General features: G+C 38.1%; 1 protein-coding gene across 1 annotated transcript in view; it reads right to left on the bottom strand.

Annotated features, from left to right (window-relative positions):
- Nucleotides 1-12,621, bottom strand: part of NBEA (neurobeachin) — an 853,790-nt gene that overhangs the window by 134,966 nt on the left and 706,203 nt on the right. Inside the window, 1 exon segment of the mRNA XM_030563353.1 lies at nucleotides 7,585-7,700. Within this exon segment, the coding sequence (XP_030419213.1) occupies nucleotides 7,585-7,700 (116 nt within the window).

Genomic DNA, 12,621 nt, shown 5'->3' with positions numbered 1-12,621 from the left:
TGTATCCCTAGATTGTTCAGTTTACACACATTCTGTTACTATATCCTAATAGGCCTGTTTTCCTGTGAATTTGGAGAAAGAACACCAAGTCAATTAGTATAGTTATTACTCCTACTGCTTCAAAACTAAGGAATCCTTGAGAAGGGGTTGGAGGGAGTTTGGCCAGGAAGGCTTATGTCTACAAAACTAGGACAAAAACCAGGGGCACAGAGAGTATAAAACTGAGACTGACTGATAAATAGCAGAGTGCAGTGTTTACCTTTGGGGGGGGAAAATCCAAACTCCCTTAAAAAAAAAACTGAGCTGTAAGCATGATGAAATATGCTCAAGTCAGAAGAGAGGCAGGGAAGAGGTGAAGATCTTTAAAATAGAATAAAAAGGCAAAAAAAATAGGGCAGCTTGGAGGTTACAAAGACAGGTTGAAACAATGATTTGGAATTTTAGAAAATGAAGAGGGCAATTTTGAATTGAATTTCCAGAGGGACAGAAAGCCAAAGAAAGTTATGGAAATCACGTGTCCTTGAATGCGAGTGTTCTGGACTACTTAGGCTTAGAGAACAGTGATTTAGGAAGAGAGAACTACAGTAGTTGACATAGAAGTGATTAAGGTCTGAGTAAAGATGTAAGAGAAGCAGAGTTAAAGATGAAAGTGGACAGTGTTTCAGAGGAGGTGATAGGCAGACTTACAGATAAGAAATAAAGTGGCACAATGAAGGAGTTTTCAACGAAAAATAATCAGTATATGAAGAATTGATTAGGAAATTATGCAATAGCTAGGAACTGAGAATGTGAAGACAGGCATATTGTTTCATCAGGGAGCTAGTAGAGGATTGAGTTGTAGATTTTGGTGTTTGGTTCAGTGATTCTGCTGCAGAGACAGCAAGCAATTATCTAAAGCTAACAGTATTACAAGTGGGCAAAAGAGATCTTATGTGAAAGGACAGAGTCACAGATGCAAAGAGAAGGGAAATAGGTTTGTGTCAGAAATCCCACTGGTGAATGTATCCAGCAGTTCTCAGTACTACTGTGTTTGAATGATTGCAATGAAGGATAATATGAGAACATGTGGATGATTTCTTATGGTTTCATAAAGTGCTAGGATGCCAAAATTGGTATAATAGCAGGAAGAAGATAAGCTACAAAAGAGTGGACAAAAGAAGTAACAAATACTTGCTAGTTGAAATCTATTGTTTGTGAGAAGAGGAAATATAAAGAAAAGAGCTGTGAACTATTTACCAGGATACAATTTGGCAAACATCCATGCTACTTTAAGTGGCTAATGTGTGACTCAGATGACATGAACAAGTCAGTTAGCAGATGCACAGTGACAGAAAAAAGAATATATGGGGGGTATCTCTCTCAGTGGTTGAAGATGAGGATATTAAACAGGATGGTGCAATTTAAACAAACAGCTAATGGTCCTAAAACTAGACCATCACTGTCTGCCATGAACATTCTGGTAAAAAAATTTACAACCGTCAAAACAAATAATTTTATATTTGGTCCCATTGTGAAGGACTATAAATCTAAAAGTAAAATCACACTTTCAGAGAGAAAGCAAATAAATATGCAATATCTCTATTCTATGGTAAAGACATCATCTTACCACAAGATTTTATAATTATATTAACTGTTCCAAAGTTGCCGATGAGAATTGCACACACCATATTTTGTTTCATTGACCGACTCACATAGCTTGTTGAAGGTGCTCTCCTGCCAGCATTTGATATACCTTCTGCTTGAAACTTGTGCATTTGGACAGCATTGTTTTCAATAAAGGGAAAATGTTTTGTAGGCAAGTGCATTGTTTTGTAGGCAGTTTCTTTTTGAACTGAGCAGTTGATTAGGCTGTCAAAGATAAATTTTATTCTATCTTTCAAAACAAAACATTGAGAACAGTCTATGAGCAGCAGAAGAGAAGGCAGAGAATATAACAGCTTTTGGAATTGAAATGTATTCTATAAATTAACAGTTTTGCTACTTACTAAATGAACTTTCAAAATGTAAGAAAGCAAGATAAATATTTTTCACGATGATGCAGATGCATTTCTAGGTTTTCATATGTACTTTGCATGGAAGGCCAACACCTATTTCATAATAATTTTGCACCATTAGACAGCTGTTATAAAAGAGATTAAGATGATTTATCATGTCGCAAGAGTTATAGGACTATTAGAAGAGGTGATAGCACTACAGTGTATGAAGGCTGGAATGAGCCATTTTCAACAAAGAAAACACTAGTGTTTGCTCCCAGCCCCGTAAGAAGGGCTGGAATGAGCCATTTTCAACAAAGAAAACACTAGTGTTTGCTCCCAGCCCCTTAGGAGGGATCTGGCCTTTTCTTAGGTATCTTTGTGGGCGGGGGGGGAGGTTAGGAGACGATATGGTGGTACTGCATTTCCAGCACAGCACAAATGCTAATATTACTCAACTTGGAAAAGTGAAAAGTGATTAGAGAATTTGTAGATCATTAAGGAAGACTCTGGCAGTAGTTCCAAGCAATGCAGACAGGTTACAGAGAAGGAGCAGCTTTAATTAATGTTTTGCATGATATGGGAAAGTTCCTCAAACATTAATTGCTTAACACCCTATTCACATCCTACTCTGGGTAGTCTGCACAGGAGCTAATGAAGGGAATTCATTTAACATAACATGCATTATGGTCTTCTTTGAATCCTTCACTAATCAGCACATTGGCTCCCCACATGGAAAATACAAATTGTGTTAACATGTGTGGCATCAAGACGTCATCAGCAAGGGTGAGAGAGGTAAGAAATACATTAGTCAATCCAAGATTGACCAAAAGGATCAGGGAACATAGCTTATCTTCTTCTGAAGATCTAGATCTTTACACAGGTTAGGCAATATTACATGCAGATGAAACATCCCTTATCTAAATTTTAGTTTGAATGTCTATTACAGAAAGGCTTAATTAAAGTTGGATACTAATCAGCAAAATGTGGGAAACATTTGGTGAGACAAGAAGCACTGCATCTATTGCACAGTGAGATTGTGAGGCTATGTCTACCCTGGCAATAGAACGAAAAAACTTTGTCTTTCAGAGGTGTTAAAACCCCCACCCCCAACCCGAAAGACAAAAGTTTTGCTGCAACAAGCACCAGTGTGAACAGTGTATTGTCGGCAGGAGCGCTGTTCTGCTGACAACGCAAACTCTGCTCGTTGGGGGTGGATGTTTTTGTCTGCAGGAGAGCCGACAAACAGCGCCTACACTGCATGACTTTTAGTGGCACGGTTGAAGAGACACAGCCATGTCACTGCAAGCGGTCTAGTGTAGACATAGGCTGAGGCAGACAGAATTTGCAAGCTTTCAGAAATTTGATGAGTTCACAGCTGGGTGAATACAGGTGTGTCACACCACAAAAAGACACCACCAAAGTAGCAATCAATTCTGTGTTCAAAAAAAGGAAAGGAGAAGATAACAGAAGCACACAGACAAGCAAAAAAGAGAAAAACAAACCAGTATTTCTTCAAATCTTGTATTCAGTAGCAGCTGGGTATCTAGAGTGTAAATGTAGGGCCACACTGTTACAAGGAGTTGAATGATGAATGATGTGAAACCAATTACAGGGAAACCTTCCTTAAGACCCCTCCCAAATAACTAATAAAAAAAAGCCTGTCTAGCGGAGGTAGTCTTTAACTACAGGTTAAACAACAACTTACTGGAAACCTTTGCGATATTTTAAAGAGATCTTTGAAGTCTGGAACTTGTCTATTGTGGGAGACGACAGTATAAGTATCACTATGATTTTTATACCACCTCAGACATAATCATGTCTTCCAAGTCTGGATGAGTTGGTGATATCTGTAAGCATAAATGAGTGGGCATTTCAAAACTGATTAATAATGTACAGTGATTTATCAAGAATATGCTTTAAAAAGCACTTTGGAGTGTGTCCACTATCATTCGTTGACAGAGTAAGGAGCCTTGCGGATGTGGGGGAGGGAGTGTTAGACATGGTATATCTTGACTTTAGTAAAGCTTTTGATTCCATCTTGCATGACCTTCTCATAAACAAACTAGGGAAATGCAACCTAGATGGAGCTACTATAAGGTTGGTGCAAAACTGATTGGAAAGCCGTTCCCAGAGAGTAGTTATCAGTGGTTCACAGACATGCTGGAAGGACATAACAAGAGGGGTCTGGCAGGGATCAGTTCTGAGTCCAGTTCTGTTCTATATTTTCATCAGTGATTTAGATAACGGCATAGAGAATACACTTATAAAGTCTGCAGACGATACCAAGCTTGGAGGGGTTACAAGTGCTTTGGAGGATAGGATTAAAATTCAAAATGATCTGGACAAGTCGGAGGAATGGGCTGAAGTAAATAGGATGAAATTCAATAAGAACAAATGAAAAGTACTCCATTTAGGAAGGAACAGTCAGTTGCACACATACAAAATGGGAAATGACTGCCTAGGAAGCAAGTATCAGAGGGGTAGCCATGTTAGTCTGTAGCCACAAAACAATGAGGAGTCCGGTGGCATCTTAAAGACTAACAGATTTATTTGGGCATACATTTTTGTGGGTAAAAATCCACTTCTTCAGAAACATGAAGTGAAAATTACAGATACAGGCATAAATATATATTGGCACATGGAGAGAAAGGAGTTACCTTACAAGTGGAGAACCAATGTTGAAGGCCGATTCAGGGGTGGATGTGGTCCATTCCCAATAATTGATGAGGAGGTGTCAATACCAAGAGAGGGGAAAATTGCTTTTGTAGTGAGCCAACCACTCCCAGTCCCTATTCAAGCCCAAACTGATGGTGTTAAGTTTGCAAATAAATTGTAGCTCTGCAGTTTCTCTTTGAAGTCTGTTTTGAAGATTTTTTGTTGAAGAATGGCTATTTTTAAATCTGTTATTGAATGTCCAGGGAGATGGCTCACTACAAAAGCAATCTTCTCTCTCTTGGTATTGAACCACATCCACCCTGACTGAATTGGCCTTCAACACTGGTTCTCCACTTGTAAGGGAACTCCCTTCTCTCCATGTGCCAATATATATTTACGCCTGTATCTGTAATTTTCACTCCATGCATCTGAAGAAGTAAGTTTTTTTACCCACAAAAGTTTATGCCCAAATAAATCTGTTAGTCTTCAAGGTGCCACTGGACTCCTCATTGTTTTTGCCTAGGAAGGAGTACTCTGGAAAGGGATCTGGGGGTCATAGTGGACCACAAGCTGTTGCAGAAAAAGTGAACATCATTCTGGGATGTGTTAGCAGGAGTGTTGTAAGCAAGACACGAGAAGTGCTTCTTCTGCTCTACTCTGCACTGATTAGGCATCAACTGGAATATTGTGACCAGTTCTGGGCATCACAGTTCATGAAGGATGTGGACAAATTGGAGAGAGTCCAGAGAAGAGCATCAAAAATGATTAAAGGTCTAGAAAACTTGACCTATGAGGGAAGATTGAAAAAATTGGGTTTGTTTAGTCTGGAAAAGAGAAGACAGAGAGGCCATAACAACAGTTTTCAAGTACGTAAAAGGTTGTTACAAGGAAGAGGGAGAAAAATTGTTCTTCTTAACCACTGAGGATAGGACAAGAAGCAATGGACGTAACTTGCAGCAAGGGAGGTTTAGTTTGGACATTAGGAAAAACTTCCTAACTGTCAGGGTGGTTAAGCACTGGAATAAATTGTCTAGGGAGGTTGTGGAATCTCCATCGTTGAAGATTTTTAAGAGCAGGTTAGACAAACACCTGTCAGAAATGGTCTAGATAATACTTAGTCCTGCCATGAATGCAGGGGACTGGACCAGTTGACCTCTCAAGGTCCCTTCCAGTCCTATGATTCTATGATTCAAAGGGCTAGAAACAGATGTTATTTACAAAAGCTGTTGACAGAGTGATACTAAAAACATAAGAAGAAAATTATGGAGGAAGGATGGTTTTGTGGTTAATGCACTGGACTAGGACTCAGGATATCTGAGTTAGATTCCCAGTTCTACAACATCCTTCTTGCATGGCACAGGGCAAGTCACTTACACTCTGTCTTGGTTTTCCAACTATATCATGATAATACTTCAATAGCTCACCGGGGCCTCTCAATCTCTTCTATTGAAACTGGAGTACTTTGTATGTATATTTAAATATTTATTGAATCATAGAGATAGAGAGAATTACTCTAGAGCTTGGTGGTCAGGGCACCCACCTGGGAAAGGGGACACACAGGTTCCATTTCCTACTCCAGTTAATATCTAATTATTTATACAAAGAAAGTGGAAACATTTCAACATGAAAGATTGAGACCTATTCCATAATATCTTCCCATAGCCTAGTGGTTAGGGCATTCACTTAGAAGGTGGAAGATCTGGGTTCTAGTCTCTGCCTCACATCTGGCAGAATTGGGATTTGATCCTGGGATTCCCAGATAAGGGCTCTAATCACAGAACTATTGGGCAAAAGGGGCACACAGCATAACCACCATATTTTCCTCCTCCTTCTCCAGTGATTTTGTGAATGGTTCCTTGTGACTCTAGCCCTCCCCAAAAAAAAATTTGGAGCCCAAATTATTTGGTGAATTCATGTTGGACTTGTGAATGGTTTTGGTTGGCATTTTTTTGGCAAAGAGATTATTGGTGTGAAAAAATTCACCCAGTTCTAGTCAGAGGAAAAGAACAGGTGAGGTGTTAAACCTGGTTTTAGATACATGAGTTCCTTCAGCTCTCTGGCCTGAGGAACATATTAGGGAGGACCATCTCAAGCATGAAAATGAAAACTAAGTCAAGCGGTGTATCAGCTCCAACACTGGAGTACAAAGTGATGTTGATATGCTTGGTGGAGTTAATTTTATTCTCAATTAGAGTTCATTGCTGTGGGATACATGAGAAAGTTTCCCTATGGTGAGATTCATGAGCAATTTATGAGATATGCTGCTGGAGAAATAACAGTGACCAATGTTCGGTACATTTTTTTGTATATCATTCAGAAAGCTGCCTCTTTTTTACATTTCAAATCACAAATGTTGCCAATATATAGAAAACAGGAAGATGGAAGTGGGATTGCCACGATTACTGTTTAATTAGTTACGACTGCCAGAAAAACTCTTATTTTACTAATAAAGAATGAATATCTATGGAAGTTATTTCTCATTTTAAATACCTAATCTGATATAATAATTCAGTACAAAGAACTAAAAGAGAAAAGATGCTGTAAACTAATCATACCACAATCCAGGTGACAACTGTACTAGGCGGAATACTGTTGTTATTCTGCTGTCTAGTTGCTGTTGCTGAGAATGACGAAGTAGCAAAATTACATTTTCCCATTATTATTTCCAGACACACTCTGGCAATGGTTTGTTGACTCTAATAAAGCTTCAGACAAAGCTGTCAGCAGAGGAAATGGCAGAAGCAGAGCAAGGAACAACCTTCACAACAATAAATGAATCTAAACCCTCAGTGATAGGTTGTGCATTTTCTGATAAAATTTAATGTGAGTGTTTCAGAATCTATCATAAAACTGCAGCTGAATTCCAGAGGGATAAATATATTCTATCAAGTCACGGCACTCAAGATTTTGACAAACAAATATATTATGAGGGATTAAAGAGTTAGAACCTTACCTGCTATAGTATTGAGGAACATCAAGTATTCAAAGTTAGAAATCTCTCGTCGCTGCCAGCGCTGAGTCATGTTGGAGGACTTATAAAGCTGTCTGGGAGTGGCCAGAGATATTCTCCTGGGAATTAAATGTAAAGAATGTTTATTTTAAGAAACTTGTTAAATTTTAAAGTACAGAGCAAAGTTATTGGTAGGATTTACATGACAGCGTCTCAAAGCCTTTTTATTTTGTTTAATGAAGTCAACAAAACACTACCACTCTTATCTGAACAATGAATATTTCTTATATAAAAATCTCTATTTTATTTTAGCAGTGCTATAGCATTGCTAAAAATGCTAAACCCTCTGTGCCTTGGTCTTCCAGTTTTAAAATAGGATAATACTATTTCCATACATCACAGGGTTATTTTGAGGATAAATACATTAAGGTGAATGAAAGCTGGCTTTGAGTGCAATATATTCCAGAATCACAGACAGAGGATATTTACACACCAATGAAGTTAGTGAATCCCCTCCCTGCAGCCTGCCTATCCCTGCTTTCAAACCCAACGAGCTCCAAGAACACCAGAAACTTTATCTTATATTTACTGTAACGGGGGCTGGGTTTGTTGAGGAAAGAAAAGAGGGGGCTGTGGAAGAAGACAGGAATTATTCCCTTTAGCTGTTGGAGTTAACTGAATTCAAAACTAAAAGTGGTGTTTGCTTGCAAGGCCTGAGAATTGAATTCAGGGCAAGCATTTAGTAATTTATTGTTGTTATTAATTATTATTATTATTAAACTTTCATGCTGTGGTAGCATCCACAGTTCAATTCAGGTTCAGAGCCCTATTATACAACACATTGTACAGAGTTAGACACAGTCACTGTCCCAAACAGAGTTACCAAAGTATACATTTTAGCTCCAATACACAGCCATAACAACCCCCACATTTATGACTTCCAGACTTTATTACTGAGATTCCTATCTAGTAATGAAGCTACACCTCATAAAGCTCTGTTGGTATGTCTACAGTCAGAACTCTGGTGTGGTTCCACCTCCAGGAGAAATATGCTAGCATTCATGGCCAAAAATTGTAGTGTAGCCATGGTAGCAAAGGCAGCAGCTTGGGCTAGCTATCCAAGTACATACTCATGGGGTCTGGATAGGTGTGTACGCAGAGCCGCTACTCCCTCCTGCTGCTGCATGTGCAACTGCAGCTACGCTATTTTGATGAGAGCTAGTGTGCATATGTCTCCTCCAACTAGGAATCACAGCCCAGCTCCTAGTGGAGACACATACTCTAAATGGTAGCAGCCCATCAGCTTAGCAGCACATACAGGTTGCCACCGTTAACAGTCAAGTCTAAAATCTCTGTCCCTCCATAGGAATAATGCTAGCTGTCTAAGAGATCACTTTGCGCTCCATGAGCATGAACAGTCACAACAGCTAATGTCAACGGAAAAATAAAATTGTTGACTAAAAGGGGGAGATTTGAGAGTGCAGGAAACAGACCTTTCACAGCAGCTTGACCAAGTCTCTGGAACTTCTACAAAAGTGTGTCTGTGTACCTCACCACTTTCAGAATTAACTCAATATTCCTTTCTTTGACTCACTTTGTCCTGAATAAGTTCTTTACATACACAGCTACACACTCTCTTTCACACAGAAACAAATAAATCCTATAAACTAAGCAAGCTATGTCTCCTACAAGCTAGAAAGGAAGAATGAGATTGTTATTTCTAGTCTTAAATACTTCGGAAATGCTCAGATATTACAGTTCGAAGGCCCACGTTAATATCTAGGCATATGGAAATATTCTGTACATATATTTTATAAGTGAAGAATATAATTATGTATTTACAGATCTCTAAAATGAAGATATTGCTATTTGACAAAATATACCTTTTAGAAATACAGTATGATCACATTTATAATAGACTGTTTTATGGTACTGACCTCAACCTTAGCTATATTGGCCCCTGGCTTTATGAGTGTTTGTATAAGTTTATATTTAGGGACTTTAATATTACAATTTGTGACATCTTGGGCCTTTTGGACACAGTTTAGTATATGGATTTTTGACTCAAACACTAATATCTCTGCTACTATAAAGAGTCCTGCTCAGAGATTTCTCAGTCTGTAGATGGCTGAAATAATAGTCCATAATGGCTCCAAAGGAACCAGTCAGGTCTAAAGATGTTAATTTAGCTAATGTGTATTCAGGCTTATATGTATGCTGCCCTTTTAAAGGAACAAAAGGCAAAAAATTCAGTGCTGTCAAGTCAGCAGAACATCTATTATTTGAATTTCTGTGGCTGAGTTTTCAGATCCACCTTTCTGCCAAATAGTACTAAATCCCTGTTTTATAGTGTCCACTATATGCATTATTCTTGTCCAATTCACAGTTTTCCCAATCACATTTTATTAGTGAAAAATAACATAAAACATTATAGTAATTGTTACTTTTATTATAAATAAAATAAACAATATGCAATTAAAGTGGGAGGGCCTGAACAGTTTGACCAGTCTATGAATAAATATATGTACATTTTAATTTAATTATTTGTGGCCTAAATTTTTAACAGTGACTAGTGATCTGATGTGCCATGAGTTCTGGATGCCCACCTTAAGACACTTTAAAGTGGCTGATTTTCAGAGGATGCTTGCTCAGCACTTTCTGAATATCAGGCCCCTTTAAAAGTGACAAGTTGGGCATCCAGAAACATTAATAATTGAAAATGTGAGCCATACATTTGCACAGATATTTACATACCTGCATATAGAGTGGACTCAATTTACAGAGCAGAGAATGAGCATTTGTACGCTTAATCTGAACCCACAGTTCCCTTGACTTGTGCATATAAATTACCAGTGGTTTGTGAAAAATGGTGGTGCTTACAAATGCAAATTAGACATGCAAATGTCTGTGCAACTACCTGCACACTTATTTGAAACCTGAGCACCCATCTCTCTACAGCAGCTGCTAAATTGTTGCCAGTTTTTATATTCTTAATTCTCTACAAAATCTGGGGAACCCAATGTACAATACATCTGACAAATATGCAGTATACAGCGCTCAGATTATTTTATAAGTGATTTCCATTCTGTTGTGTGTTCCCACACACAGCCTTCTGAAACAATGTGAAGAACTGATTTAACATATTAGTAACTTATATTAAATTATACATAGATTAATAATTAGTTTGTAAAGCGTAAGCTCAACCCCTAAGACACTGTGTGTACTATCAGACACAAATAAATACATTAATTAAAATATACATAAAATATTACTACTAATAATAAATAAAGATCAGTACAATCTACTAATTTATTTTAGACTTGACCCAAAGTCCCCAAGGGATTCTCACAAATCTACAAAATGTCCACGAGTGCTACATTTTGCATATCTGATTCAATTGAAACATGTAGGAAAGCAAATGTACCCAGAGAGCTCCCTATTGACTATATATCTGAGGAATTTCAAGGAGTGTAATTTCAGCAGAGGCTGAAATAAATTATGCACAATAAATTGGTTCCATACCTACTTGTTTCAGGTAGCACAGGAAGAACCTAATGCTGTATGTTTTGTTAAATCCATCCATCTTTGATCAAACTACACCTCTTTTAAGAAATGCTATCACAAATGTGGAGATGATTATATGGATCTGCTATCCTGGCTTTTTGGAAGATAGTAAATTCGCATCAGATCAATACCTTATTGTGCAGATTGCAGGCAGACCACTGATATACAGTAAGATACTCCAACTTTTAGAGCAGTACCATGTTCCAGATAGATTTACTAAATATCCTTATGACACTTTGTAGGGAAAAAGTTACTACATAAGTGTGGTAGAAGCTCTTTTATTCCATTCATTTTCCACTTTATTCTTGCCAAAACTGTCTGATACAAAATCTCCATAAGTATCTCACCAAAAAGACAACACCTGGGAAGAAAAGGCTTGGAAATGTCACTGGCTCTTTCTGACTGAGGAATAGTCAATATTCATTCTTAATCAAAGCTGTAAAAGGCTATTTATGCTAAGATGACATCCAGTTTGATTTTTTCCACCTCTCCTTTCACCAAAAGCAATGTCTACAACTAGCTTGACTGAGGTTTGGAAATCCGTCACTAAGTCACTGATGCAGAACATGTGGCAGTATTGAGCTGACAATGAATTGAGTCACCATTGCCAGCTGAAAGAGACGTTGTTCTTCAACAAGTGACTTCATCATTTGTATTTCCCCTCTAATAACTGGAGATACTGTTTTATATTATGGACTATAGCCCGCACAATTTCAGCTTAAGGTGCAAGGACATCTTTAACAGTGAAGTACAATAAAGCATCTCTTATCAATTCACATTGATTTTTGCAAATTAAAAGTTACTAAATCAAGTATTTCAATTCTGAATTAAAAGAACGCTTCCAGGGTGTGACATTACAGTCTAAACAACATGATATAAAAACTGCACCAACAGTCTGTCCAATGGTAACAAACGTCTGCGCCACAAAGAAATTGTAATCTTGGTATCATTTGTGAGACTCTCAGAGCACAAAGAAACTGACTGTATCAGAGATGGGTGACCTTGGTCTCTAAACCAGAGGAAGCAGAGTGACCATAGTACTCAGGATTGACATGTGATGCTGAGTCCTTAGAAAACATGCGAACTTTATTGATGCTTCATGGACAACTTTGAAACAACCACACATGCAATCATTATTATTAGTTATTGTTATAACATTTATTCATATGATTTACTGATAGTCACATAACACATGAACCAGGGATCACCTAACTAAATTAATAGGCAGCAGATTTAAAAACAACATAAGAGACAGTTATTCGCCCTGTGCAGTAACTGTGGTTCTTTGAGATGTATCCCTCTAAAGGTGCTCCACTCTAGGTGTGCTTGCTTCAGATTGCAGATTTTAGGTAGCAGGGTTCATTCAGCCCCAGCATGCGCTGCCTACAGCCTCATGCCCTGCCCCAAGGCTATAAAGAACTGCATGGACAAACTGTTCTCAGTTCCTTATCTATTGCAGAGCCCATTGTAAAGAAT

Source organism: Gopherus evgoodei, chromosome 1 (assembly GCF_007399415.2).
Source record: "Gopherus evgoodei ecotype Sinaloan lineage chromosome 1, rGopEvg1_v1.p, whole genome shotgun sequence".
Taxonomy (NCBI): Eukaryota; Metazoa; Chordata; order Testudines; family Testudinidae; genus Gopherus; species Gopherus evgoodei.
Note: the sequence above shows the minus strand (reverse complement) of the source record. Positions and strands in the feature narration are given on the sequence as shown.